We start from the raw sequence: 23,892 nt of genomic DNA on the forward strand, positions 1-23,892 counted from the left end.
TGATAATGTGAAAAGGCTAGACTGGTCAGAAATTGAACCCTTGGGTTGGTGTTTACCTCCATATACTGACTCATGAATAATATTTTTTAGTGCCCAGATGTATAGATGGAATCTCAGAAGGAACTAAATTTAGACTGTTACTGGAATGACTTCCCATTTTAAAGAAATATATATACACTTGTAATATAAAATTGATGTCGTCTTTTAGAGCTAAGTTGGCAAAACTAGTATCCCAGATAATTCTTCAGCTGTTAGTTTGCTTTCTGGTTATGGTACCAGATTTGGAGAGAGAGCTACAGGAGGATTACAGGTCCGGTTTTCTTTATCCAATGAACACCTCTAAATGCCTGCTTCTGTGGTCAGTGTTGTGCATAGCAAACGTGCTGGCCTTGACTGCACTCAGCTAGCCAGGGAGCGGCCTTTCATCACATGGCAGCAACTAACGCGTGGGCAGCAACTAAAGGAGCAGCCCTTGCCTCGCCTGTTTTGCATAGAGCCGGCCCCTCTGTTCCTCAGTCTGGGAAGAGCTCATCTTTTAGCTTCTAGTTCTAGTTCCTGGGAAACTGTTATGTCTGCTTATTAAAGTGCCCTTAACAAAATGTTTGCAAGACAGCCTTTCCTGAATCTCTCTTCCCTTTGGTGAGAACGTAAAACAACTCACTGACACATAATCAGAACCTGATCTCTAAAGCTAAAATGATGTTTCCATAATGGATGATTAAAACTACTGAAAGAGATGAGCCGACTGGGTGTGTCTGTAGCACGGTGTACTGTGCAACAGTAGGGAGCCAGTGACTGCTGAGACCCACGTCACCGGGAATGTGCCACCAAAGCATTTTGCTGGGGAAAGAAGCCAAAATCAAAAGGCTACATAGTCTGGGATGCCACAAAAGTGACATTCTAGAACAAGGAGAAGGGAAAGGGCCGCAACCAAGCAGTGACTGCCAGGGGCTGGAGGTAGAAGGAGGGGCGGGACTATGAAGAGCAGGAGGGAGTGCCCGGTGGCGGTGGCGGAAGGTTCCTCATCACCTAGACGCTTGCGAAAGGGCAAATGCACATATGCAAAGGTTAATGCTATGGCACATCACTCAGACCCCTATAACCGCACCTGAAAGTGAAAGATTTTTTAAAAATTCATTGAATTAAAATGCTTTTCAGAATTGAGGACAAGTTACTGCCCACTCTTCTCCTACTCACTAGTAAGTATTTTGATCCTGGGAAAATTATTTGTCCTGAGTCTTAGGAGCTTAAGTTGGCCATAAATAAATGGGAAAACAAATAATTACTTCACAAAAATCGGGCTTTTAAGTCCAAAAATATTTAAATTGTAGGTATTTTGTTATATGCTAAAAACACTGACAATACAGTTTTAAAGATTAGCTCCACAAGGATTGTTATTTGGTTTGCAGAGGTAGGTCTTTATACCGTAGTACCCATACATACACACCACGATGTGATACATTTTCATCAATATTCACTTTGATTAGTATGGATCCCAGTGATAAATGTAGCAAAAATTTTTGAAATAAAAGTGATCCAACAAGAAACCTAAATATGCCAAATACAACCTCAAAGACATATCTTCACTTACAAAAACAATGTCTTATGAAGCCAGACTTTAAAAATTCACCCTATTATTAATATTAAAACACTAGCACCTTATGACATTGTAAGCATTTAATATATGTCACATGAACGTGAACCTATAGTAGTAGTGGTTTACAAATTAAATAGGCATGGCTCTTTTTTAGAATAACCATAGGCATTCCTCCAAAAGAGGCAAGATGGAGTTTGCTCTTAAGAATATATAATCTTAAACTAGGTGTAGTGGCACACGCCTGTAATCCTAGCACTTGGGAGGCTGAGGCAGGAGGATTGCTGCGAGTTTAAGGCCAGCCTGGGCTACAAAGTGAGTTCAAGACTAGCCTGCACTGCATAGTGAGATCCTGTCTCAAAAAGACAAAAAAAAAGAAAGAGAAAGAAAGAAAAGATAGAAAGAAAGAAAGAAAGAAAGAAAGAAAGAAAGAAAGAAAGAAAGAAAAAGAAAGAAAGAAAGAAAGAAAGAAAGAAAGAAAGAAAGAAAGAAAGAAAGAAAGAAAAGAAAGAAAGAAGGAAGAAAGAAAGAAATATAATCTTAACCCTGTGCAGGGAAGATGAGGTGGGAGGATTGAAATTTCAAGGCCAACCTGGGCAACTTAGTAAGACCCTGTTTTAAAAAAGGAGAAGAAAAAAATAGTTTTAATAATTAAGGGAATTTCTAGGACATTGATAGCAAGGAGATTGTCATAAAATAATTAACAAATAAAGAGCAAGTAGATAACTGGCTGGTATTTGAGTCCTTCCTGCCAGTCAGGTACTGTATACAGCATCTCCACACGGTGTCACTTAAGCCCTCAGGGGAGGACAGTGCCACAGATCCAAGTTGTAGATGAGCAAATGAAGGCAGCTGGGTGAAATGAGCTTGCCAACAAGTGGGGCCTGTCAGCTGGCTCTGGAGCCTGCACTAATGGCCATTCGTCCCCACTGCCTGGGGGTCAGTAAGGCTGCCGGAAGAGGCAGTGGGACAAACGGGACTTCCGACCAGCGGCGATGGAAGCCGCCCTGGCCCCATTTTATCCCTAGTTCTTCTGGCCTTGTCTGGACCTGGATTTCTTACAGCAGCAGCAACAACAAAAGGAGATACTGAATCCAGCGATGCCGCTGTTGTTACTTCTAGCTCAAACTGTATTCTCTGAATCAGTGGGGGACAGAGTGCAATGGAATAGCCCTGTGAGGTGCAGGCAGAGCACCTGTTTTGGAGGCGCACTTGCCATTGCTGGAGGCAGCCCCAGGGTGAACTGCACCAGGCCCTCAGAGTGGCTGGACAAACCCCAAGAAACAGTAGGACCAGAAGCCGACGTGCTGCTCATCTGGAAGATCAAAACCCAAGCCAGACACAGACATGGGGGGAAAGAAAAACATAAATTAAGAAGCCCGCCTGTACATAAAATCTTACCCAAATTTCTTTCACTTCAGAATGAAGAAACACGTGAAAGGAGTCAGAATAATGGGGGAAGCTCTGAGCTGCAGCAGCTGGGCGGAGAAGACCTGTCCCCGTCCCCCGGCAGGTAAGGCGGCAGACCGCGGCGGTGGCGGGGTCGCTCTGGCAGAGGGAGCCCTGGTTTAAACCTCATCCCGCTCTTTCCCAGGTAAAAGCCACAGTGTTTGTTCGCACAGTGATCTTCCCTGTGTATTGTACCTGCACCTCACAAAAGCAACAAGCAAGAGAATGGAAAAAGATGCCTTATTACAAACCAGGCTTGCAAGGACAGGTTTTTAAAAATGGAGCATCCGGAGAATATTGAGTGACAAGTCACACTGACTAGATTATTGCTTTAAACACTTTTTAGAAGTTCTAAGTTTGCCGAAGACACAAGTTATACAAATGTAAAGCTATTTTTTGGTCCACAGGAAGGTGTTTGCATACAGTGAATGCTGTGTAGCTCAGAAACCCTAAATTAGGAAGGTAAAGACCACAAGCATAAGGGGAAATTCATTTTTAAAAATCCTTGTATTCAGAATCCAAAGGTCATAACCCCTATTTATGCCATTTGACTTGTGAACGACTTTATCTCCAGGGTCTTTTCATGAGTGGCTCTCCGTGGGCCTCCAAAAAATTCTCGTAGAATGAATGGATAAAGGGTTGGGGATTTAGCTCAGCGGCAAAAGCGCCTGCCTGGCAAGCGCAAGGTCGTGAGTTCGGTTCCCGGTACCAGAGAAAAACCAAAAAACCAAAAAAAAAAAGAATGAATGGATAAATATCTTTAAGAACTTGCCCCTTCATTAAAGCCATTTATTATTTTAATTAACTACTTTATATTCATTCACTTTATTTCATTTTTTTTGGTACTAGGAATCAAACTCAGGATCTTGTTCTTGCCGGGCAAACACTGTGCCCCTGAGCTATATCCCCGGCCCCTATTCATTCACTTTAAGTTATACTCAAAGAAACAGACATGGTCTCTTAGTCATTAAAATGTTTTCTTTAGTTACCGTGAGTGTGAGGGTGCTGGGTGGGGTGATCTCTGTTACTAACACCATACCTATTTTTAAAATTATAAAAGTCTTAGTCAAATGTGTCCTTTAAGTTAGTTGATTAATGATTGTGTTAATTTACATAAGGACATGAAATCACACTTCTAATGAAAAACACCAGGGAAGCCAACCCATTCGGGGACCCTCCTGTCTCTCAGGAGCTCTTCCTATTCCACATTCCTTTTCTCCAATAAATTTTCCTACTCTTCAAAAAAAAAGAAAAACACCAGGGGAAAAAATTGCACTATTTAACTAACGCAGCAAAAATGCCTTTATCTTCTTGCAAAAGATAAAGGCAAAATTAGCCAGTCAACTTACAGAGAGGAGAATCTATAAGACTACTAGTTTTGTTCTACCATATTAAATACATTACGATTACCCATCTTTGCTGCAAAAATTTCATACGTATTTCCTTCTTTAATTTTGCTTTTACCACTTGAGTTTTATAGATTTGAGTTTATAAATGATATAAATTCATTGGAGCTAGAGTGGATAAGTACAATATGCTCAGCATAAAGAAGCATTTAGATTTGCTGAATAAATTATAAACTTTTAAGTAGTGCAGATAAAACGTCATGAGTGTCCATTAAGGGTTCTGAATAATTCATCTCTTTTCATAGTTGGATGGCTGGCCAAGAAAAACATTACCTTATTATTTGGAAAAAATAATGTATCTGGCTATTTGGAAAAGATGATTTTGAGTACCATGGGATAGGGTGTGCTGAATCTCTACCTTCAGAACTTATTTTATAACGAGGACATAATTAGTTGGTAGTACACAATTAAGCGTAAACTTAAGGAGGATGCTAAGGGATGTGTAGTGAAGGAGCAGAGAGAGAAGTGGATTTCCAAGGTTTCAACAGGTGCAGAAGAAATGGTACTCCCGGCAAAAGGAATGAACGTAACCAAGTCACGAATAAAATCTGAGATGAAAAATAGTGGCGGTGGGAAAAGCTATCTAGAGGGGCTGGAGGAAAGGACAATCACCATGGGACCCTAGAAACACAGGGAGAAGAGTTTCGATTTTAGGCTGAGGGCGGTACGGAGCCTTGGAAGGCTGGAGCGAAGGAATACTGTAGAGAAAGCTGTTACAGAACTGACCAGAGGAGCAGTGTCAGGGGGACATCTGACATGCCTTGCACTATTATAGCAGAAGGATAACCCTGCATATCCAGAGTTCTCTGGTCTCATCCTTACGGCAGCTGTGGGGTCCAAGCAAAGCTCCCAAACACAGGTCTGGTTAAATCTTCCAAATGATCAAACACTGTTGTAGTTCCAGCTGCAAACATGCCTTGCAAGTGCAAAGTTCTACAACTGAATGATTCAGATGCTTCCAAGTTTTATAAAATACATGAATTGAATCACTATATACAAACCGAGAACTGAGCAGGAATCAGGCAAAAGGCAGATTTATTGCGTACTACGTACTACGTGCAAATATATGAAAGCACCAAACCCCCGAGGTAGGCAGGAGAGCTTTCCTGACTTAAAGAGGCAAAGGCTACCTCTGAATCTGCTTTGAACAACCAGCAGATGAAATCAAGTAAAAGGAAACTGCAGCCTTTTCAAATGGTGTCTAAGGCACTAATGGCTGTGGGTTCTAATTTCACCCCGACCCGAACAAGTTATTAGGAAAACATTCCTCCACCTGCCCATTCCGGCATAAGTCATTTAACACACAAAAACAGGCCTCACCGGGGGCTGTATAATGCAGCGGGCATGACGTTCCTCTACCCTGGGCACAGAAGCAGGCCTAAGCGTGTGCAGCCCGCGCCTCTGTAACATCACACAGAAACAGCTGACCGGGCCAGCACACCGTCCACACGGAAACTGAAGTACACAGGTGCTGACAATTTTTAAGTTGTTTATTGGAAATCATAGATTTTTTTAAACCCACTAATTATTTTGCCATAAAGAGCAAAACTAAAATAATATAAATATTCAACATTTTGGTATAAAATTAATGATATGGAAAAAAGATGCAAACCAACCCGGAGGTAAAAAGTTGTTTGTTTGTTTGTTTGTTTGTTTTTAACAATAACACTGTGTACAATCATCTTTTACTCAAGTGACCATCCAGGCTAGTCGTTTATTTTCCCTTTATTGACATTTTTTTAAAAAAGATAATCCTGCGTCGGAGCACCAAAAAGTTTTTCCTTCCTTTTAAAAAGGTTAGAACGCTTCTATTTACAAACACTCCTCTCAGTACTTGAAGTCTGATAAAGGAATTATCAAGCAACTTCCTTCTTACAAAAAATGGAAGCGCCTTCATATTTCCTTCCAATTTAAACTTGTTCCACTCTATTCTAAGCAAAAATAAAAGATTTCAAGAGAGTTCTTTCAACAAATAAATTACTGTTCCACAAAAGTTTTGCTGTAAACAAGATCACTTCAATGGTCAGAGAGATACTGATGTTTTCAATGCATGGCAAATTGTAACAGTCCCCAGTATCGCTACATAGGGTATCTATGGGCCAAAGACAAATACTTATTAAAGAATCAACTAATCAAATTAACTGTCAAGCTGCTTTGTCAAAATGTGCTTTCATTTTCTGCAGTTGCTAAGGTTGGTCAGAAATTTTAAACTATGAAGATCTACAACTCGGAATCTTCTCTGAGCTACAGTAACTACAACCTAGGATGTTTGACATTGTAGTCTTGACATGAGTTAAAAATACTAAATTATCTAAGCGATGTAAACAAGCTTCCAATTTCAAAATAGAAAAAAAATAACAAAAAAGTCGTTGTAAACATTGAAAGTCTACCTAAGAATTATATCATCATCCAGTTGTGTATACCGAGAAATCCTTTTTAGCTGTGTTTTGCCTGCGTCTGATGTCATCTTATTAAATGAGACATCTGAGTTGGCCAGAACACGTGTTTCTGAGCCAAAGGCTTTATAATCAGTTCAGCTGTTTTTGCTGAAGTCAAAAACAGCTTTTGGCCTTTATAGAATGTCCCTAGCAAACCACCTCACCTGATTCTTTCTGTAGCAGGGAGTGGAAGTTGTTTGCATCCTGGCCACCTTCTTCTCCTACTTTGTAAAATAAATGTAACTTAATGTATTAGCTGTCGGCCACATCTAATAAAGAACACGCAGCTTTACAAATAAGATGTTTTCGATCTCACCCTGGCAACTTCTCCGGCACTTCTATTCTGCTTTTAAGTGTGAACTATTTAAAGGATAAAGATCAACTTGGACAGTCATTTGATCAAAGGATCGATTATTTTAGATGATATCAGTCCGACGTGATGTTCAAGATTCTTAATTTAAAACTGAACTTAGAACAAAGTGCGTAGTTTATGAGACTATGTTGAGAAGAGATGGGTTAATTTTAGTAATTGATGTAATGATTTTTTTTTTTTGTTTGTTTTTTGTTTTTTGTTTTTCTCCGGTACCGGGAACCGAACTCACGACCTTGCGCTTGCCAGGCAGGCGCTTTTGCCGCTGAGCTAAATCCCCAGCCCCTGATGTAATGACTTAGATGCTAAGATTGTATTTCATAAATTACAGAGGAAAGAGACCTTCAATGCTCTACCTTTCCTTCTGAAGTCTCTTCCCTTATTCTATTCCCCTCTGCAAACATTTAAATAACTACCTTAAACACAGACCAATACTCAATCCATAAAAACCAGCTGAAAAATTCATGAAGTTAAAAAGAGCTTACCGAAATTAATAATTTCTCCCTAGAGAAGGACCCTATTGGCAACAAATTGCCTATGCTTTATGTCATTTTCTAATATTAGGGGGAAAACACACCACACGAAGTACCAGTTAGGGCAGAGCTAATGACTTCTCAAATTTCACATTAAACTTTGAAAGAAGGATATAAATGCATTTTAAATGATGCTAACACTATCTAGTAAATAGCTACATGGAAGTGACCATTAAGTGACTCCGTTGTTTGTAATGAAATTGCAGACATTTTTCTATATCTCTTCTTAAGACAGGAGATTACCTTTTAGCAGATTGATATATTTCTCCTATGCCAACCCTTTCCTGCCCCACCATCAAGTGCTGTTTAGTAAAAATGAACAGGAATACCTGGTCTAATAATATATTAATTTCTTGGAAATGCCATACTGCACATTCACTTGATATTTCCAAAAGCTGTTACTTAACATCGAGGCTTCTTAATAACTCTCTGTACTGCAAACATCCAAGTGGCATCGAATGAGAAAGTGAATTTTACATTAGTTTTGTTTTCATTCGTAATATGAACCATTTCTAAATGTGAATTCCTTCAAATGTAGCTAGGTCAGGAAGTAAAGAAGGTATATCAACCGCTTCTACAATCAAAGAAATACCCTGATAGACGAGGCTTTCAAAATACTTCTTTGCCTTTCATAGTCACTTACTATGGGGCACAGACGGCTAAAGGTTTTCCATCCAGGTTTGGCTCAGTGACAGTGAAAACACACATTCAAGTACTGTCAGACAAATGCAGCCCTGCAGGGATACGTGTCCACATAGGTCAGTTTGCAAAGGAGAGCTATCTTCTTTAACCTGCAGTATATTTGACCGAAAAATCCTCTTGAAACATTTTTGACTTTAGGATCTGTGGCATCCCTCCAAAGGTCATACAGATCTTGGACATGCCCGTGAGATGTCATCATTTTTTCATAGATGCAGGGATGATAAGGAGCTTTACCTTCCCCAGAAAAAAACACATGGTACTGTGGTACGATCCCCATTTTATTGGCACAGAGGCCCATGAACACATCGTCGATGTACAGGCTAGAATTCAGCGTCTGTGATGCCTCGTAGACCTTGGCCGCTACGTCACTGGAGATGACATAGGCAGCGCCGGCCGTGTAATCGGGGTAGGCAGGCCACTGGTACATTTCGTAGGAGACGTAGTACTTGCTGCTTTTGTCTCTAACGGGAGGGGCACCACGGTGAACACGACCAATCCAAAAGTCTTGAACACCCATTTGTTCTAAACTTTGAAGGTATTCAACGAGATTTGGCATGTGAATAAATATGTCATCGTCAGCAGTCATCAAGAATTTGGCGTGTGGACAAAAGGTGTTTGCCCAGCTGAACTGCAGAAGTAATTTAAGAGTAAGATTGTAGAAAGAATCAACAAAGTCTTGCTGAATGATATCGCCATACATCTGATCTTCCCAAACCAGTTTCCTCTGCAGTTCTTCTCCCTTCAGTGGGTTAGGAGCTCCTAAAGCAAACAGAGTTTTGATGTTGGCGTGAAGCTGAGACCGAACGTACTTTTCGTTGCCCCACGTTCTTCTAATTGCAGAGCGCCGGTCGTAGTTCTCGGGGGCAGTCTTTACAAACAGTAGAAGAAGGACATCTTGAGCTTCACACTTCTCCTGGTGGTTAATCAAGTATGGGTAGCGAGACCCTTCCAAGCTGTGCTTCACAGACAGGGTATCATTCACAAAGTCATATCTATTGATGAGGTATCTGTATGAGTAGGACTTCATATGGCTCACAATGTGATTATCAATAGGTCCCCAAAAAATCATGACGCTGAGAATAAAACAAGTGGCAAATAACTGAATGAACTGACATTTTTTTACTCTTCTGCCACTAACAAACATTCTCATGTCCATTCAGGTCTGTTGTTTGTTGTTTTTTTTCTAATTTATTTAGGATGAGTCTGAAACAGGTGCTTGCTTCTTGGAGAACAGAGAACTTTGTATTTTGTAGAATAGATATTCATCTTAATGCATGCTGATCATGAAGATGGAGAAGGATCTTCCTTTTTCACACAGTATTTGCTTTGGATACCATTTTTTCTAGGGTTGCGAAAGAATGAAACATGCTATAGGGTGAGGACGCTGCACATCAAAATCCCTCCACAGCGGCATCCTTTGTTAGGTCTGGTGCATGGCCCCACGCAGCTGGCTCATGTGCTGCTTCCTTTGAGCATGAGCTGGGACCTATCAGAGTCCAAAAGAGAAGAGAATAGTAAACAAATGAGTTACTGTGTTACCCAAAAGGTTCATACACTACTAATTCCCTCGAACCAAATGTAACCTGAGTGACGGCCTCCAAAATGCACTGAGTTGTTTAACAGCAGAGCAGACAGCTGTTTAATGTGTTAGAGGAATAAATACAGGGAAAAGGCCAGACCTGGTGGCACATGCCTGTAATCCCAGCACTTGGGAGGCTGAGGCAGGAGGATCGCTAAGAGTTTGAGTCCAGCCTGGGCAACAGAGTGAGTTCAAGGCCAGCTTGGACTACATAGCAAGATGCTGTCTCAAAAAAAAAAAGGAAAAGAAAAAAAACTGGATTTGATACTGTCTTTCCATTCAGAATAGAACACCCTTTTCTCCTCCCTCTCTTAAAAAAAAAAAGTAACAGGTGATTATTATCATGTACACTGAAAATTCAAATACCACAACTTGGATTATCCATGAATATATTGATTTGAATATAGTCAGGATGAAATGAGTTACACCAATTAAGGCAAAATACTAGATGAAAAGCAATAAAGGTCCATTAATGGTTGCCCTAGCCAAGGCAGGAATAAGAGTAAGACTTTTTAAAATATCAGTTCACAAGCAAGGAGTCATGGTTTGCTTTCCAAAGCATAGAAAATTCTCTCTAATCAACATTACTTTGTGAGCCCCAAATCTATATAGTCATCTTCCTTTCCTTCTTCCTTTCTTCCTTCCTTGCTTTTTCAACGGACGCCTCAAACTTAGCGGGTTCTCAAGTGGAAGCAACGCGGTGACAGCCACGAGCTCTGCCTTGTAGTCGGGGCAGCTGCAACTGGGGGGCGCAGCTAACTTAGTATTTGTTGTACTAAATCATGCGTCTCACCCAGGAACCTGAAACTGAAAGGGCACCACTTAACTTGAAGTTTTCATGCAGCAAATGGGAATACACGTAGACTTGCAGGTAGGGGGAGTAGAGAGTTAATTAGCAAGCACACGAATGCCATTTCTAATACATTCCACTCGCTTCCCCGACACCTGCCGTTTCCATCATCTCTGGATCTGTGCCTGACGGAGGTTCATTCATCAAACCCAGAAATCTAAAGTCGGCCTTCTCCTCTATTTCCATATCCAGTTGTCTGACCCCGTGAATCACTCTGTCCGCATCTCTCTTCACCCCCTCCTATCACCAGGCATCTCACCCAGCCTGGGAGGCCAGGAAAGAGCCTAAGGGATGCCCCGGCCAACCCAACTTCACTTGACAGTCAGCATGGCCTTTCCAAAACTCAGACGACCCGTGAGACCAGCTGAGCTCTTCCACCTCCTCCTCGCTCACTAGTTAGCACAACACGTAGTCCGGGTTACGACTCAGCCCAGCACCCAGGACCCGTCAGGCTCTGCTCCTTCAGCATCCCTCGTGGCCACCTGGCTGTCCCACGTGTCCGGCCCTGTGTGCCAGCAGCGCTGTGGCCTTGTCCGCCCAACTCCCAGCTCCCATGAAGTGCCTTCACTGCATATCCTACGGGAAGACCTCTCTGGGAAGCCTAAACGGGGGCTCCATCCCCTCAAACCTGTTCCTCATCTGCTCCTTCCTGCTCCCTGTACTGAGACATTTTCAGCGCAATGTTGTAGACACCCTACCCTCAGCGTCATCAACATCTGACACCCAGGAGGTGTTCACCAAATGCTGGTGCCAAGAACCCTGCCAGGTCGGAGCAACTTTTCACTCCAAGAGCTGCTGGAAGGAGTGAGGGGTCAGAGCCAGCCAGGTGCTGCCCGAGATGGGTCCACACCACAGCGGCCTACCTCACTTCTCCCCTTTCCTTCCCCCACCAAGCGACAGCACCCCTCCCTTCCCCCAGGGTTCTGTCCCTCGTGCTTACCACAAACATCTCCTTGCCTTAAGGTAGGCGCTGCCTCTCAAGGCACATGTGTTCCCGGCTTTGACGGAACTGGGAGGGAGAAGGTGGTGCAGGCAGGGTCACAGCGAGCCAGCATCACAAGCCCGGGACAGAGGCTTCTCCTCACGTCTCCCCACCCTTGATCTTGGCGTAAAACCAACGGTGCATACCCCGTGCCCTACAGCATGGACCTGGCTCTGGCTGGGGCCTCCTTTCATACCTCTGCTGCATTTCCTGTTCCCCATGATCACGCCTACCCAGGGCAAAAACTGCAAAACTTGATACTGAAAATCAGGCAAGTTGGCCGGGGATCTAGCTCAGTGGCACAAGCGCCTGCCTGGCAAGCACAAGGTCCTGGGTTCGATCCTCGGGACCAAAAAAAAAAAAAAAGAAAGAAAGAAAATCAGGCAAGAGATTAGAGACAGCCCTTCTAAGACTCCGTCCAGAGCTAATCATCATAGACAGCACATTAGCCCCAAGAATAGGGATGGCAAACCTCTTAGAGACCAGGTGCCCAAACTGCAGCCCCAAACCCATTTATTTATTGCAAAGTGCCAACACTGCAATTCAACCTGGATACTGAGGTTTTAATTTAGAAACAACACCTCTTATCTGATGTCCAGCTGCTGGGGCGACTTGGCTCTCATGCAGACAGAGAGGGCTCTGCGTGCCATAGGTTCGCCGCCTCTGCCTCAGAGCACAGATTTTAAAACAGCTAGTTAGCTAGTTACTGTGCCTACTTAGGAAGCCACAGGGGCAGGGGGAGGAAGAAAAGGAAAGAAAGAGAGAGAAAAGAGAGTGTGTACAGAAAGTAGTGGAGCTTCCTGTGAAACTGAGTTCGGGGTGAAACTGGGCCTGAGGTATGTGTCATTCTCGGATGTGGTGATGTACAGTACGTTAATGTGTTTAACCTTCTGCTGTAAGGGACAGATGGGCATGGGCAGCGTGCCCCTTCAAACAGGCTGGTCTCGGGATTGGACGGCCTAGAGGAAGGTGGGGAAGACAGCAGGAAACTCCCGTTTCGGATGGTGGCACCTGCCTGACCCTTACAAAACCACTTTCATTCAGGGGCCACTTCCTGTCAGTCTTCCTGCGGCACTCACTCAGGCCAGGGACCATCCTTTGAAGGCCAAAGACAAGGGCCCCTCTGCCTCCTCCACAGAACACGTCAAAGAGCTAGAGGCTTGAAGCAAGATAACCGAACTCTTCGTGGCAGGGTGTAAGACTGCATCATATTTAAGAATGCTGGGGCAATTCCCAACTGAAAGGAATCTGCAGTTTCTGCTCCAACAGCCTCCGGGAAGGGAACAAAGCGCTTCCAGGAAAATCCCGCCCCCCAGCCCCGGGCAGCTGGGCTCCGTGAGTGCCACGCACGGGGTGCTCCCTGCAGATTGGCCGGGGTTCACAAGCCCGAGCTGCTTACTGCACTCCCTGCCCGAGGCCCGCTCCTCCGGCACCCAGATGTGCACCTGACTCACAGAAGGTGCCTACAGCTGCAGTGAACCGGGATCTAGAACTCCGCGGGTCAGCGGGCCGGAAGCCAGAACACTCATGTGATCCACCCACTGTATGCAGTCACCTTATTCTCCTATATTTTTTCCACTGTTCCAAGTGGACCTCGATGAGTCCAAATGTTTTCTGAGAAATGACAAAGAAGCTGTCACCAAGCCAACAGCCCACACTACATATTCAGTACAGCATGTGAAGTTCCAAAACGAGGTTTCTCCCACTCTCCAGCGCGAACGCGTAGCATCCGTGCGCAGATCTCATGGACCGTACTGGTGGGATGCAGGGAAGATAAAACATGCATTTACACTACACACCTTCCCTCTGATAATGAAAGAACATGTGAATACCTCCGAAGGAACAGAGTGACGCGGAGGACTTTTCCAGCCCAAAGCAAAAGCACCCAGGTCCGTCTAAACTCACTAACAAAACTGACCAGTGCCGGCCCAGCGCTGGCTTTGCTGATGGAGACATGCAACCAACTGGTGTGCACGTCACTCTGGTGCTTTCTTACAAGTGTCTCAAAGCTGCTCTAAAGCCCATGTTTCTGCTTCCTGTTTAGAATGCCGGGGAGGGCACTAGAGAGAAGCCCACCCGGTGGCTGGGCGGCTGACAGGGTAGAAGAAAATGCTGGGCCTTACAGGAAACAATGCAGCAACAAACGCAGAGCTCAGCAGCCGCCCACGAGGGAGTGCTGTGCGCGCAGCTTCCTTTGTGCGCCCGCGGCCGGCCCGCTGGCCAGTCAGCAGCCCCAAAACTCAAGGCTCATCCCTGTTTGGGGCCAGATCTACGGTGACCTCAGGCCACCCTTCCCATCGGGGCAGATATCAACGTGATGTCCCTAAAGAGAAATAAAAAAGATAGGTGACTCCAGAGGCTACTGGAAATAAGAAACGGCGCTCTGCTGAGAACAGACAGGGAAACAGGCATTTGGAATACGATTTTGCTACCCAAGTAGTCAGAAAACAAAGAAAAGAACATCAGAAAGAGGTGACAGCCCTGCCTCCAATACTCTCCAGTCTGGGAGCTGGGCTCCGCCCCCCACCCCACCGTTTACTCAAAAGAATATTTTCCTTTCCAGAAAAGAGCTCTTGAAACTTTTCTGGAAAACACTAGAGTTAGTTACCGTGCGTGCATTACAAGTTTCCCTATAATAACCTGGGTTTTTCTACCTCACCCCAGCTGTCAAATCACTTCCTGTTGAGTCTACTTTTATGACCTTGAAATAATATGCAAATCTGGTTAGAATTCTGAAGTTTGAACTTCAGTCTCCCAAAGTCCAGTAAATCCCTACAAGGATGTGAGGACTTATTATGTGATCCATGCAGGCGGGGGATCTGCAGTCTCACAGCACTCACGGTCTCCTTGAGATCAGGCTCATCTCCCCACAGAAGGGCATATATGCTTCCCACGGCCGGACGCCAAGTCTGGGGACTCCACCTCGAGGTGCGACAGGCGAGTCAGAGCAGAGAGCTCAGGATCAGTGGGAGGATTTCAGAAAGGCCTGCGGATGAGCAGGGTCTCGGCCGCAGTCTTCGTTTCAGATGAGAAAGGAAGTGCACGTGGCAGATGTGTGGAGAAACAGGGGCATATCTGCAAGCAGGGAGGTCGTTGTCTGCTTATGAAGAACCTGGAGTCCTAGTGGCTACCGAGAGCAGCTGGAAGTCACAGGCACGCTGGTTGTGTTTGGAACGATAACTCCCCTATTCAGTATTTATGAAGTTTAAACCCCAGGGATTAACCCTGCAAGGGTGCAGTAGGATGGAAAGCAGAGCGCCCGGAGCTCAGGACAGCAGTTCATCAGGGCCTCTGAGGCTGGGCATCCAGGAAGGTCCAGCCCGGGGTGCACCATTTGCCTATTTTCTGTTGCCATAACAAAATACCTGAAGCTGGATACTTACCAAAAATAGGTTTATCTGGCTCCCTGTTTTGGAAGCTGAAAGATCCAGCAGCCCCAGCCATTCGGCCTCTGGGGAAGGTGACAGCAGGAAGGAAAATAGCGGGGTGGCCTCACCTCTAACTAGCAGGACCTACCTGCCTCCAGAGAGCAGTGTCAATCCCACCCCCCAGGACCTCAGCACCTTGCACCAGGCCCCGCCTCTTAAAGGGCCCACCACCTCTTAATACCATCATCCTGGGGCCAGCCTGCAGCACCTGACCCTGGGGGATAGACCACATCCCAACCAAACAGCAGGGCTAAAGAAGACCCTATCAGGAAACACAGGCCCAGCAGAAACCTGATGGATACATGGGATGGGAGGAGGGGAAGAAGAGGAAGAGTGAATGCAATTCCAGGCATTACAGCAAGGGGAGGGGAAACTGGGGCCCGGAGAAGAAGTGCTGGGGTCATGTTTGGTCTTAGACATGTGCTGCGTTTGAGTTGTGGAACAGATAACGAGGTACCGACATCCAGCAGGTCACTGAAGGATGGAGCCAGACGAGACTGCAGAGCCAGTGCGGCGCTCAGCGCATGAAGAGAGCCGATTTCGTGGACATGGGTGAACTCTCCGGGGAGAGATGGGCAGACAGACCCAGCAGGAAAGGACTCGGGAAGGAGGAGCCCAGGGAAAAGGAGCGATTATAAAAGGCTTGCTCATCAGAAAGTTCATACGGGCTTAACAAGTGGGTGGAGTGGGTAAGTGGCATAAACGGCCCTGGCTGTGGAGCTCCAAGCAGAAAAGACAAGCACTGGTCATTAGAGTTGTGCTGGGAGCAACTAGGAGGGCTACAGATGGGCCCACTCTACATCGGGCGGGCTGCGGCAGAAGCAACACTGAACCTCAGACCTGAAGGCCGTGACGTTACCTGGGGACAACCAGTGGATTCTGATTTCCAAAATGTATATATTTTTGTCTGTCCTTCTCTCGGGACCACTATTTCTGGCCACTGTCATAATATGGTAATAGCATCTAATAGGGAAACGTGTATGCGTTTTATTTAGTATGCACACAACACTCACAAGTCTAAGGAAACTTTTTTTGCTTTTTTTTTTTTTTTTTGGTTTGGTTTTTGTTTTGAACCCATGGCCTTCACACTCAGTTTTATCCACAACACTTTTAATTTTCTTTTACCTTTTTTTTTTTTTAATTTTGAGACAGGGTCTTGATAAATCACTAAGTTGCCCAGACTCTGCTCAAACTTTCGGTCCTCCTGCCTCAGCTTCCCAGAGTGCTGAGCTTACAGGCGTGTGCCACCAAGCCCAGCTAGGAAGCCTGATTAATGATATGCCTACCATGTTGGTTGCATTCCCTCCCACACACTCGAGACAACACGTCAGTGAGACAGTCAGTTATGTGGCTTCATGCAGAACGATCTTTCCTTGGAGACCTTAAAATTTCAGAACACCGGCTCTCCAGAACACTCGCTCCCCAGCTGAACACTGCCCTGCCTGCTATCCGCCAACAGAGTCTCCCACCCTTTCTCCCAAGCCCCGCCCCTCATCTCAAGTGTAGGAACCTCAAAACCTTTGCTGTCTGGTCACAGTGTGCCGCCCATACAACCCAGCATCCCTGACCAGGTCACTCCTGACTCTGCCTCTACAGTCCATTCAGGGCTGCTGGAGAAACCTCACACGCAGGCAGGTGACCCACCAAAGACACCGCTGCTCCGGGTGGCGGTCACCACCCTTGTCCCAGTCCTGGCTCCATTCCTTCTCCTGGTCCCTTCAGCAGCCTGTCACTGGAGCCTGATCCCTTCACCTCCTGCCTCCTAGAGAGGATATCTGACATCAGTTGTCAGCTCCCCATCCCCACAGCCACCTCTTCACAGGTCCCCAAACCACCCACACTCTCCACTCCCTGGTAAAACACGGCCTGGGGAAGCAAGTGAGATACTTATTTTGGGGTACAAAACTCAATGGGGCAACAAAATACAGTCACCAATATGGTATTTGAAAGACTTCTTAAAAGTTGCAGTTTAAAAACAAATTTTAATATCAAATTGTAAATAGAGACAGGAACCCTTTCCGTGCTTTCATCTCCCCACCTCTCAGAATGCGCCCTAATTCCTGTCCCGTAGTTGGAAGCCACCGGGCGTGTGTTGCCGACTTCCACGGACGTGTCTGCATTCATAAAAGTATGATCACTCAGTACTAACCTTGCTATAGGCAGTGCACGCTCTGTGCTTCTTCTTCTTTCTTAATGCTGGACACCTATACTCTCTAAAATTGCTGCATGAACCAATAGCTTGTGACCTGCAAATTGGGAGAACACCAACTTAGATGAAATGAAAGCTCTACTATAAAATAGTCCTCTCTTATTTGCCAAAGCAAAAATAAACCCTGAAATTCTACTTAAGTAGGCAATGTCATCTGAAGGAAAGACTAGAAAAAAGGAACAAAGTGATTTAACCATTCTATCCTAGTTTTAGGGCTTTTTTGTTGTTGCTGAAGAAATAAAATATTGTCGTAAAACCTACCCCTACATGGTTTCATAGAAAACAGGAATGAATTGATGATTGTCTTCATTTTAAAAACTGATTTAATATTCAGAATATCCCCCTTGAGTCATAAAAAGATTGATAATCCTTTTCAAAGTGACATGGTTATAAAGTAGAACTGTAAATTAATAAGGTTCCTCTAGTAGTAAGTCAGTGATTTTCTTTAAGAAGCCTAACAACTATATGCTATTTGCATTTAAACTTTGCTTAAAGTTTCACGTGACAGACAGTTTTTGCTTTTTGCTCAGGCGTGACTCAAAGGCAAGAAAGATAGAATTTCCTGTAACCACACAACCAGTTACAAGGTGACAATGTCTGCACTATGTGTTCCACAAGGGAGGAAGCAACCTGAATTTTGACTTTACAACTCACATTTTAACTAGGAAAAATCATGACCAGGGATATAGCTCAGCGGCATAAGCACTTGCCGAACAAGCCTGAGGTCATAAATTCGATTTCTGGTACCCAAAAAAGAAAAGAAAATATTAGATGCCTTTTCAACAGTTATGCTATTTTTTAACTCAAGTTTGTGTCTCCAATGTAAGTCCTATAAAAGAGGAATGTTTCATCCAGTAGTTATCTTCAGGTGTTTTTATGGCTATGACTCAGCCATAAAACAATAGCTCAAGCCATGGGCAAAATGTAAAAGCCATTTAGAATTATCACTTTTCTACCTAGAATACATTTATAAAGTTAGTTCTTAATTCAGGGTTAGTCCAAATATCTTAAACTCCAATTTAATAAGCATGGATACAAAGGACAGAGGGGAAAGTTATGAGAATCCAGTTCCAGGATCCCCACCTCTGTAAACTAAATTCTCCATTTCTTCAGAAGTTAAACATAGGTGTAGACTTGTTTGCTAGTTATAGGGGAAATAAAGACAAGTAAATACCAGACGGAGAAATAAATCTAGGCAAACCCTAAGTCTTTATTAAGGAAACTGGTTGCCATGGGTTATAGGACAGCAGTATACTTTACTGCTGGTAACTTAAAGTACTAAACTTTTCCAGTAACTAGTTTTGATTATGTGGAATTTACCACAACAAAAATAGATAAAAATATAAAAGAAGTCAAACATTTGCCTTTCTAAGCCTGAGCCTCTGAATTCAATCTCGCAACACAGTTTTTGGGTTGATGGGGCTGCTTGCTTGCTTGCTTGCTTGCTTTTTTTATTTTAAAAAGAATAAAAAATTATATTAAAAATGACACAAATTTCAAAACAAGTTGATAGGAAATCAGCAATGGTTGTCATATTGCGTATTGTTATCTTCAAAGTAGTCATTCAGATTACCAGATACAGGCATGTAAGAGTGATCAAAAAAATCAAGCATCAACTGTTCCTTTCAATAAACCAGTAAAGGGCCGGGGATATAGCTCATCAGCACAGCACCTGCCTGGCAAGTGTGAGGTCATGAGTTTGATTCCCGGTACCAAAAAACAAATCAATAAACCAGTAGAAATTAGTAGTACAATTGTCTTAGCTATCATATATATACATGAAAGGGAATATATATATATATATATATATATATATATAAATTTTCCCTTCCTTCTTTCTTTCTTTTCTCCTTTGCCTCATCCCAGTTGTTTGCTTTCTTAAATATAAGTCTTGTTGTTTTTTTTTCATTTCTACTTAAGAAACTTCTTTACATTCCAGCAATAGTTACCAACATGGCTGTGTGTACCAGTGCTTTAGGAATGTAGTAACTCATCCTCCAATAACCTGGGAGGGAGAAAGGATCTTCCCCATTTTGCAAAAGAAATTGAGGCACCAAGGTACTGGTTAACTTCGTAAATCCCAGGCAGCTCCAAGCAGCTGAGCCCTTCCTCGTCCCTCCCCCGCTGCGCCTTCCCTGTCTTCCTGGCAGGGCTCTTCTGCAGTTCCCCTCAGGATGGGAGGGTTGGGAAGTGGGTGGGGTAGGGTCAAGGTCCCTGACCAAGAGGGCAAAGAATCTGCTCCACCATCTGAAGCTTGGGAGCACTGCCACCACCTGCATGTTGGTAGCACTCGGTCTCACTCTCTTCTCTAGCAGAACCTTCCCCTAACCCTCCGTGGATGACAGGGACTTTCTTCTTATCTTTGCTTTGTCCCAATGGTTCTAGACATGGGCAAAGTGACCTCATGAGCCCGTGTTCTCTGGATACAAAAAGTTTTTTCTCCAAACACCAGGAATCCAAGGCCAGCAATCCTAAGTGGTAGAAACCAGGGGAAAGAGATGGGGTGGAATGAAGGAGAGGACAGGAACACATAAGGGAGGGACAACTCAAAGAGGAGTTTTTAAACAAGTATTCGATGAGCAAGTATCAGGTAAAACGAAATGTGAGGAGTCATAAGCACAGAGCTACACCCTCGCCCTGGGAAAGCCATCGTGCTTCTAATAAAAAGCTATATCAAAATTGTTCCAGGAGTCAGAGCAGAAAAAATGTAAAGCTATATTCAAAGTTGGCTCATAAAACAACAGTCAAAAAGTGAACATGATAAATAGATGGAAACCGGTTATCCATCACAAGGGTTACAGCCAGGACTCGAGTCAAAAATACAAGTTCATCTGTCGGTGATACGTGATTGCCCAGCCCGCTAGTGTACTATCAAATACTCTGAAAACTGTCCCCGCTCCCAAATCTACCCCAGTAGGACTCTTTGCACACTGTGATGCCTTTGCCTGGGTTACTAGAAATCAACATTCACTCAAGCTGAGATTTTTCAGTCTTGAGATTTCTTAAGCTGGCTTTGCCAGCAGAAAAACTGACCAAGGGACATTTGTTTTGTTGCAGCTGGTTTGGGGAAGGGGAGACCTTGGAAAATTCATCATTGAATCTGATATTGAGAAGCTGTTTGCTGGTTGAGGGATGGGTTTCTTCTAATGAGAGGAGGGAGAGAAGGTGGGAACTGGGGACAGTTTTGTGGGACAAGTGGCAAATGAGCAGGACCTAGAGTAAGGGCTAGAGTTCCCCCAGGGGTTTGAGGAGGGAAAAAGCAACAGTTGAGAAGGAAAGACGGCAGCAGGGAGCATTTAAACTGATTTATAAGTGCGGTGGAGGGAGAAGGGGGAAGATATCCTAAGAGACACTAGTGCTGGAATTTTTGAAAGCATACAGGACAAAAACTTGTGGGTAGAGCAGGGAATGCCAATTTTAGTTTGCTAGAAGCTAGGGTGAAAGGAGACACTGGAATCAAGGAGATTAAAACGGAGACCTGAGGTCAAATAGTGCTAAGAAAAATGATGATTCAGAAATAGGGTGCCGGGGCTGGGAATTTAGCTCAGCGGCAAAAGCGCCTGCCTGGCAAGCGCAAGGTCGTGAGTTCAGTTCCCGGTACCGGAGAAAAAACAAAAAAATAAAAATAAATAAAAATAAAAATAGAAATAGGGTGCCATCGTCTAATGGCACTTTATCTGTCTTATTCTGGACATTGTATCTAAAAAAAAACCCACTTACTGATGGTTTTACCACACAGAGCACAAAAAGCAAAATAGTATATGAGTTCTATGTAATACCTTTCTGTCTTTGCCATCTGACATTTATTCTAATAAGCTAACTACTATTGTTTAAGCACCTGTGCCATTCGAGGCGTTACAGTGGGCAGCCCAAAAGGTAAGGCGTACGTTTAATTGATTCTACAGATACTAACTTACGACATACCATGCAGAAGGCCAATGGCAGGATGCTGGGGAGCCTTTGGGGGTGTTTCAGGTGTAGATACCCGGTGGAGGGTCGGTAAGTGTTCCACTGCAACCTGGAATCGGGACCTAATGGACAGAGGGAAAAGTCGAGAGTTTTAGGATGAAAAACAAGTAAAAGTAGGTCTATAGCCTGCCTCTCTCCTGTACTGGAAAATGCATTTGACTTACCTTTAAACCGTGTTGCAGTGTTTGCGGGGAATCAGTTGCGATGACTTACTAACAAAGTATAATTTCCTTTCTCTAAAAGGCATTCATGTATCTTTGCCATCATGGGTTAGTTAGAGGCTAGCTAGTATTTTTCAGCTATCAAAATGCTGAGCTATACTCATTATGAGGCTTCTCACAATATATTAGGTAAGAGTTTATTAAAATACTCACTTGATGGTTAAGGGCCACTTATCACATCCCAAAATACCATTGAGACTGAGAAGTATCATTCTTAATCCACTGAGAATGGTCTTCCATTATCTTTGACAGGAAAGAACACTATGCACTTAAAATAGCTTTCAGTGACAGTGACACAGACACAAGACCATAAAGCTCTGTAAACTGTGGAGAAAAAAATCTAATAGAGTCAGTGTTTTAGCTAAGTTTGCTTTGTGTGCTGTCAGAAAGTTGTAGGAAGAGCTGTAGCAGTGAAGGAAAAGAGAAAAATATGAACTCTTAGATGAACCTTAGGCTGTATGACAAAGTGGTGAACTTGACCTTGGGGGTTTGTTGCCTGCAGAGTTGGTAGAAGATTCTCTTCTGTAGTTGCCTGTCTGCTTCTAGTATTAAAGTCTTCACAGTGGAAGATAAAGCTGAATAATACCGATCAAAGCCAGTCTCTGAATTCATAGCATCAGAATGTAAAAAGTCACTTGAATTTAAGTTCACAACTCACCTGATCAAGTTTTTTATCTTGAAATATAAAAGCCCTTATATCCTCTCTCCATATAAATTAACAAATGGTAGAGTCCTTTCAATAATTTCATGTCCATTCAACAACCATACATAAAATAGGGTATATTTTGTTACTTTGAGAAGAGACCATTTCCTGCTGAATTTCACTGTTTTCTGGAACTCTGTGTTCTGAAATACAAATTCTAATGCAAGTGGGCCTCTGGAAGAACTCAATCCTTTACAATTTGAAAGTCACCAAGTGCAATGATTCCAGCCAAAGTGACCCATTTTTAAAGATGACCCATTTCAAAACCCATGAGTTATTATTCAAGCTGTTCCATATTTGAGAATTAGAAAGTTACTTCGTTTTACTACAGTCTCACTGTTTGAATGCCTTTTATAACAAGGGAAATTTGATTTCCATGTTTAATGATCACAATATGACTTTTTTTTTTTTAACTCATTAGAGCCTGAACTTTATTTTGGAAAAATCCACCCCTATCCCCATCTTCGGAGTTCTCTCTGGGGGCAGAACAGGTCTAAGCATCTGTACTCTCTGTCTAGGGTGTCCATCTCCCCCTTCCTCCAAAGGAACGTCTCTGGGTTCAAGAACTTTCCCTGTCAGTATTCACCCCACCTCAGCTGTATGGGCGAGAGGCTGGAAATGCGCGTGGGTGGGGAGAAAGAAGGGGGGAGACGACCAGCCGTGTGGTCTATGGTGGAAACCCTTCAGGTATTCAATATCTTGCTTTGCGTTGGCCTCCTCGAAGGTTCCCCCTCCCATCTTGTGGCAAGGTGTAACATCCACTGTGGCAAGGTGTAACATCCGCTCGGTTTCTTTTGAAAAGGCTAAAACCTGGGCCGCTAATCACTAATCATCTTTCCAGAGCAATCGGGGTGGGATCATTTTTGCGCCACTACTCAACACATCGACTTTCAGGCATCCTTTTTCTGGGTCAATTTCAGCTTCTCACATTCCTCTCCCTTCCCCCCATGGGGACCAGGTAAAGTTTCCCAAAATAAAGGCACAGAGGAACCAATCCAATTCTGATGGACGTGCTTTCATTAGACAGGTATCCTAAATAGCAGCTCCGTGCCCTCGCCAGCCACTCTGCGGTGACAGCGCTGGTGTCCCTTTAGCATGATCCATAACCTAGGAAGACCAACACTGGGAAAGAATCTAGCGTAGCTAACGCCAATTAAAGTTGTTACTTTGTACCTAAAGGATACTTGAGCAAGCAATTGACTGTCAGTCACCCCCGAGGACCGAGAGAGTCAAAGTAAAACAGGCAGAGCCAAAGCAAAGAGAAGTCTAGACTTTCCCACCAGAAAGTTTAGTTTTCTAGTGTCCCCCGCCTGCCCACTTCCTCGTTTCCTTATCCCAGCCTTTAACTCGCCGAAAGCCTCGCCGGCCCGCCACTTTCCCCACTGCCCCCGCCCGGCGGCCCCGGCTTTCCGCGCGAACCCCCGGGGCGGCGGGAGGCGGAGGCCAGCTCGGGACCCCG

General features: G+C 44.1%; 2 protein-coding genes across 16 annotated transcripts in view; one reads left to right on the plus strand and one right to left on the minus strand.

Annotated features, from left to right (window-relative positions):
- B3gnt5 (UDP-GlcNAc:betaGal beta-1,3-N-acetylglucosaminyltransferase 5) overlaps positions 1-23,825 on the minus strand; it is a 31,935-nt gene extending 8,110 nt beyond the window's left edge. For 2 of the 5 annotated variants that reach the window (XR_001233722.1, XR_001233723.1), the window contains exons 1-3: positions 21,465-23,825; positions 17,481-17,577; positions 8,434-9,978 (exon numbers count right to left, since the gene is read on the minus strand). Coding sequence is in view for 3 of the 5 variants with exons in the window: in XM_013513469.1 (XP_013368923.1) it covers positions 8,509-9,648 (1,140 nt within the window). In the remaining 2 variants the exon portion in view is untranslated. Of the gene's footprint in view, positions 1-6,191; positions 9,979-16,975; positions 17,094-17,480; positions 17,578-21,464 lie in introns of those variants that run through there. The other 3 variants (XM_013513469.1, XM_005383366.2, XM_005383367.2) reach the window with 3 other exon arrangements.
- Mcf2l2 (MCF.2 cell line derived transforming sequence-like 2) overlaps positions 1-23,892 on the plus strand; it is a 223,572-nt gene that overhangs the window by 129,864 nt on the left and 69,816 nt on the right. For all 11 annotated transcript variants that reach the window (XM_013513459.1, XM_013513464.1, XM_013513458.1 and 8 more), the window contains one exon: positions 3,016-3,107. In XM_013513459.1, the coding sequence (XP_013368913.1) occupies positions 3,016-3,107 (92 nt within the window). The remainder of the gene's footprint in view (positions 1-3,015; positions 3,108-23,892) is intronic.

Source organism: Chinchilla lanigera, unplaced genomic scaffold (assembly GCF_000276665.1).
Source record: "Chinchilla lanigera isolate Chin_1 unplaced genomic scaffold, ChiLan1.0 scaffold00019, whole genome shotgun sequence".
NCBI classification, from domain to species: domain Eukaryota; kingdom Metazoa; phylum Chordata; class Mammalia; order Rodentia; family Chinchillidae; genus Chinchilla; species Chinchilla lanigera.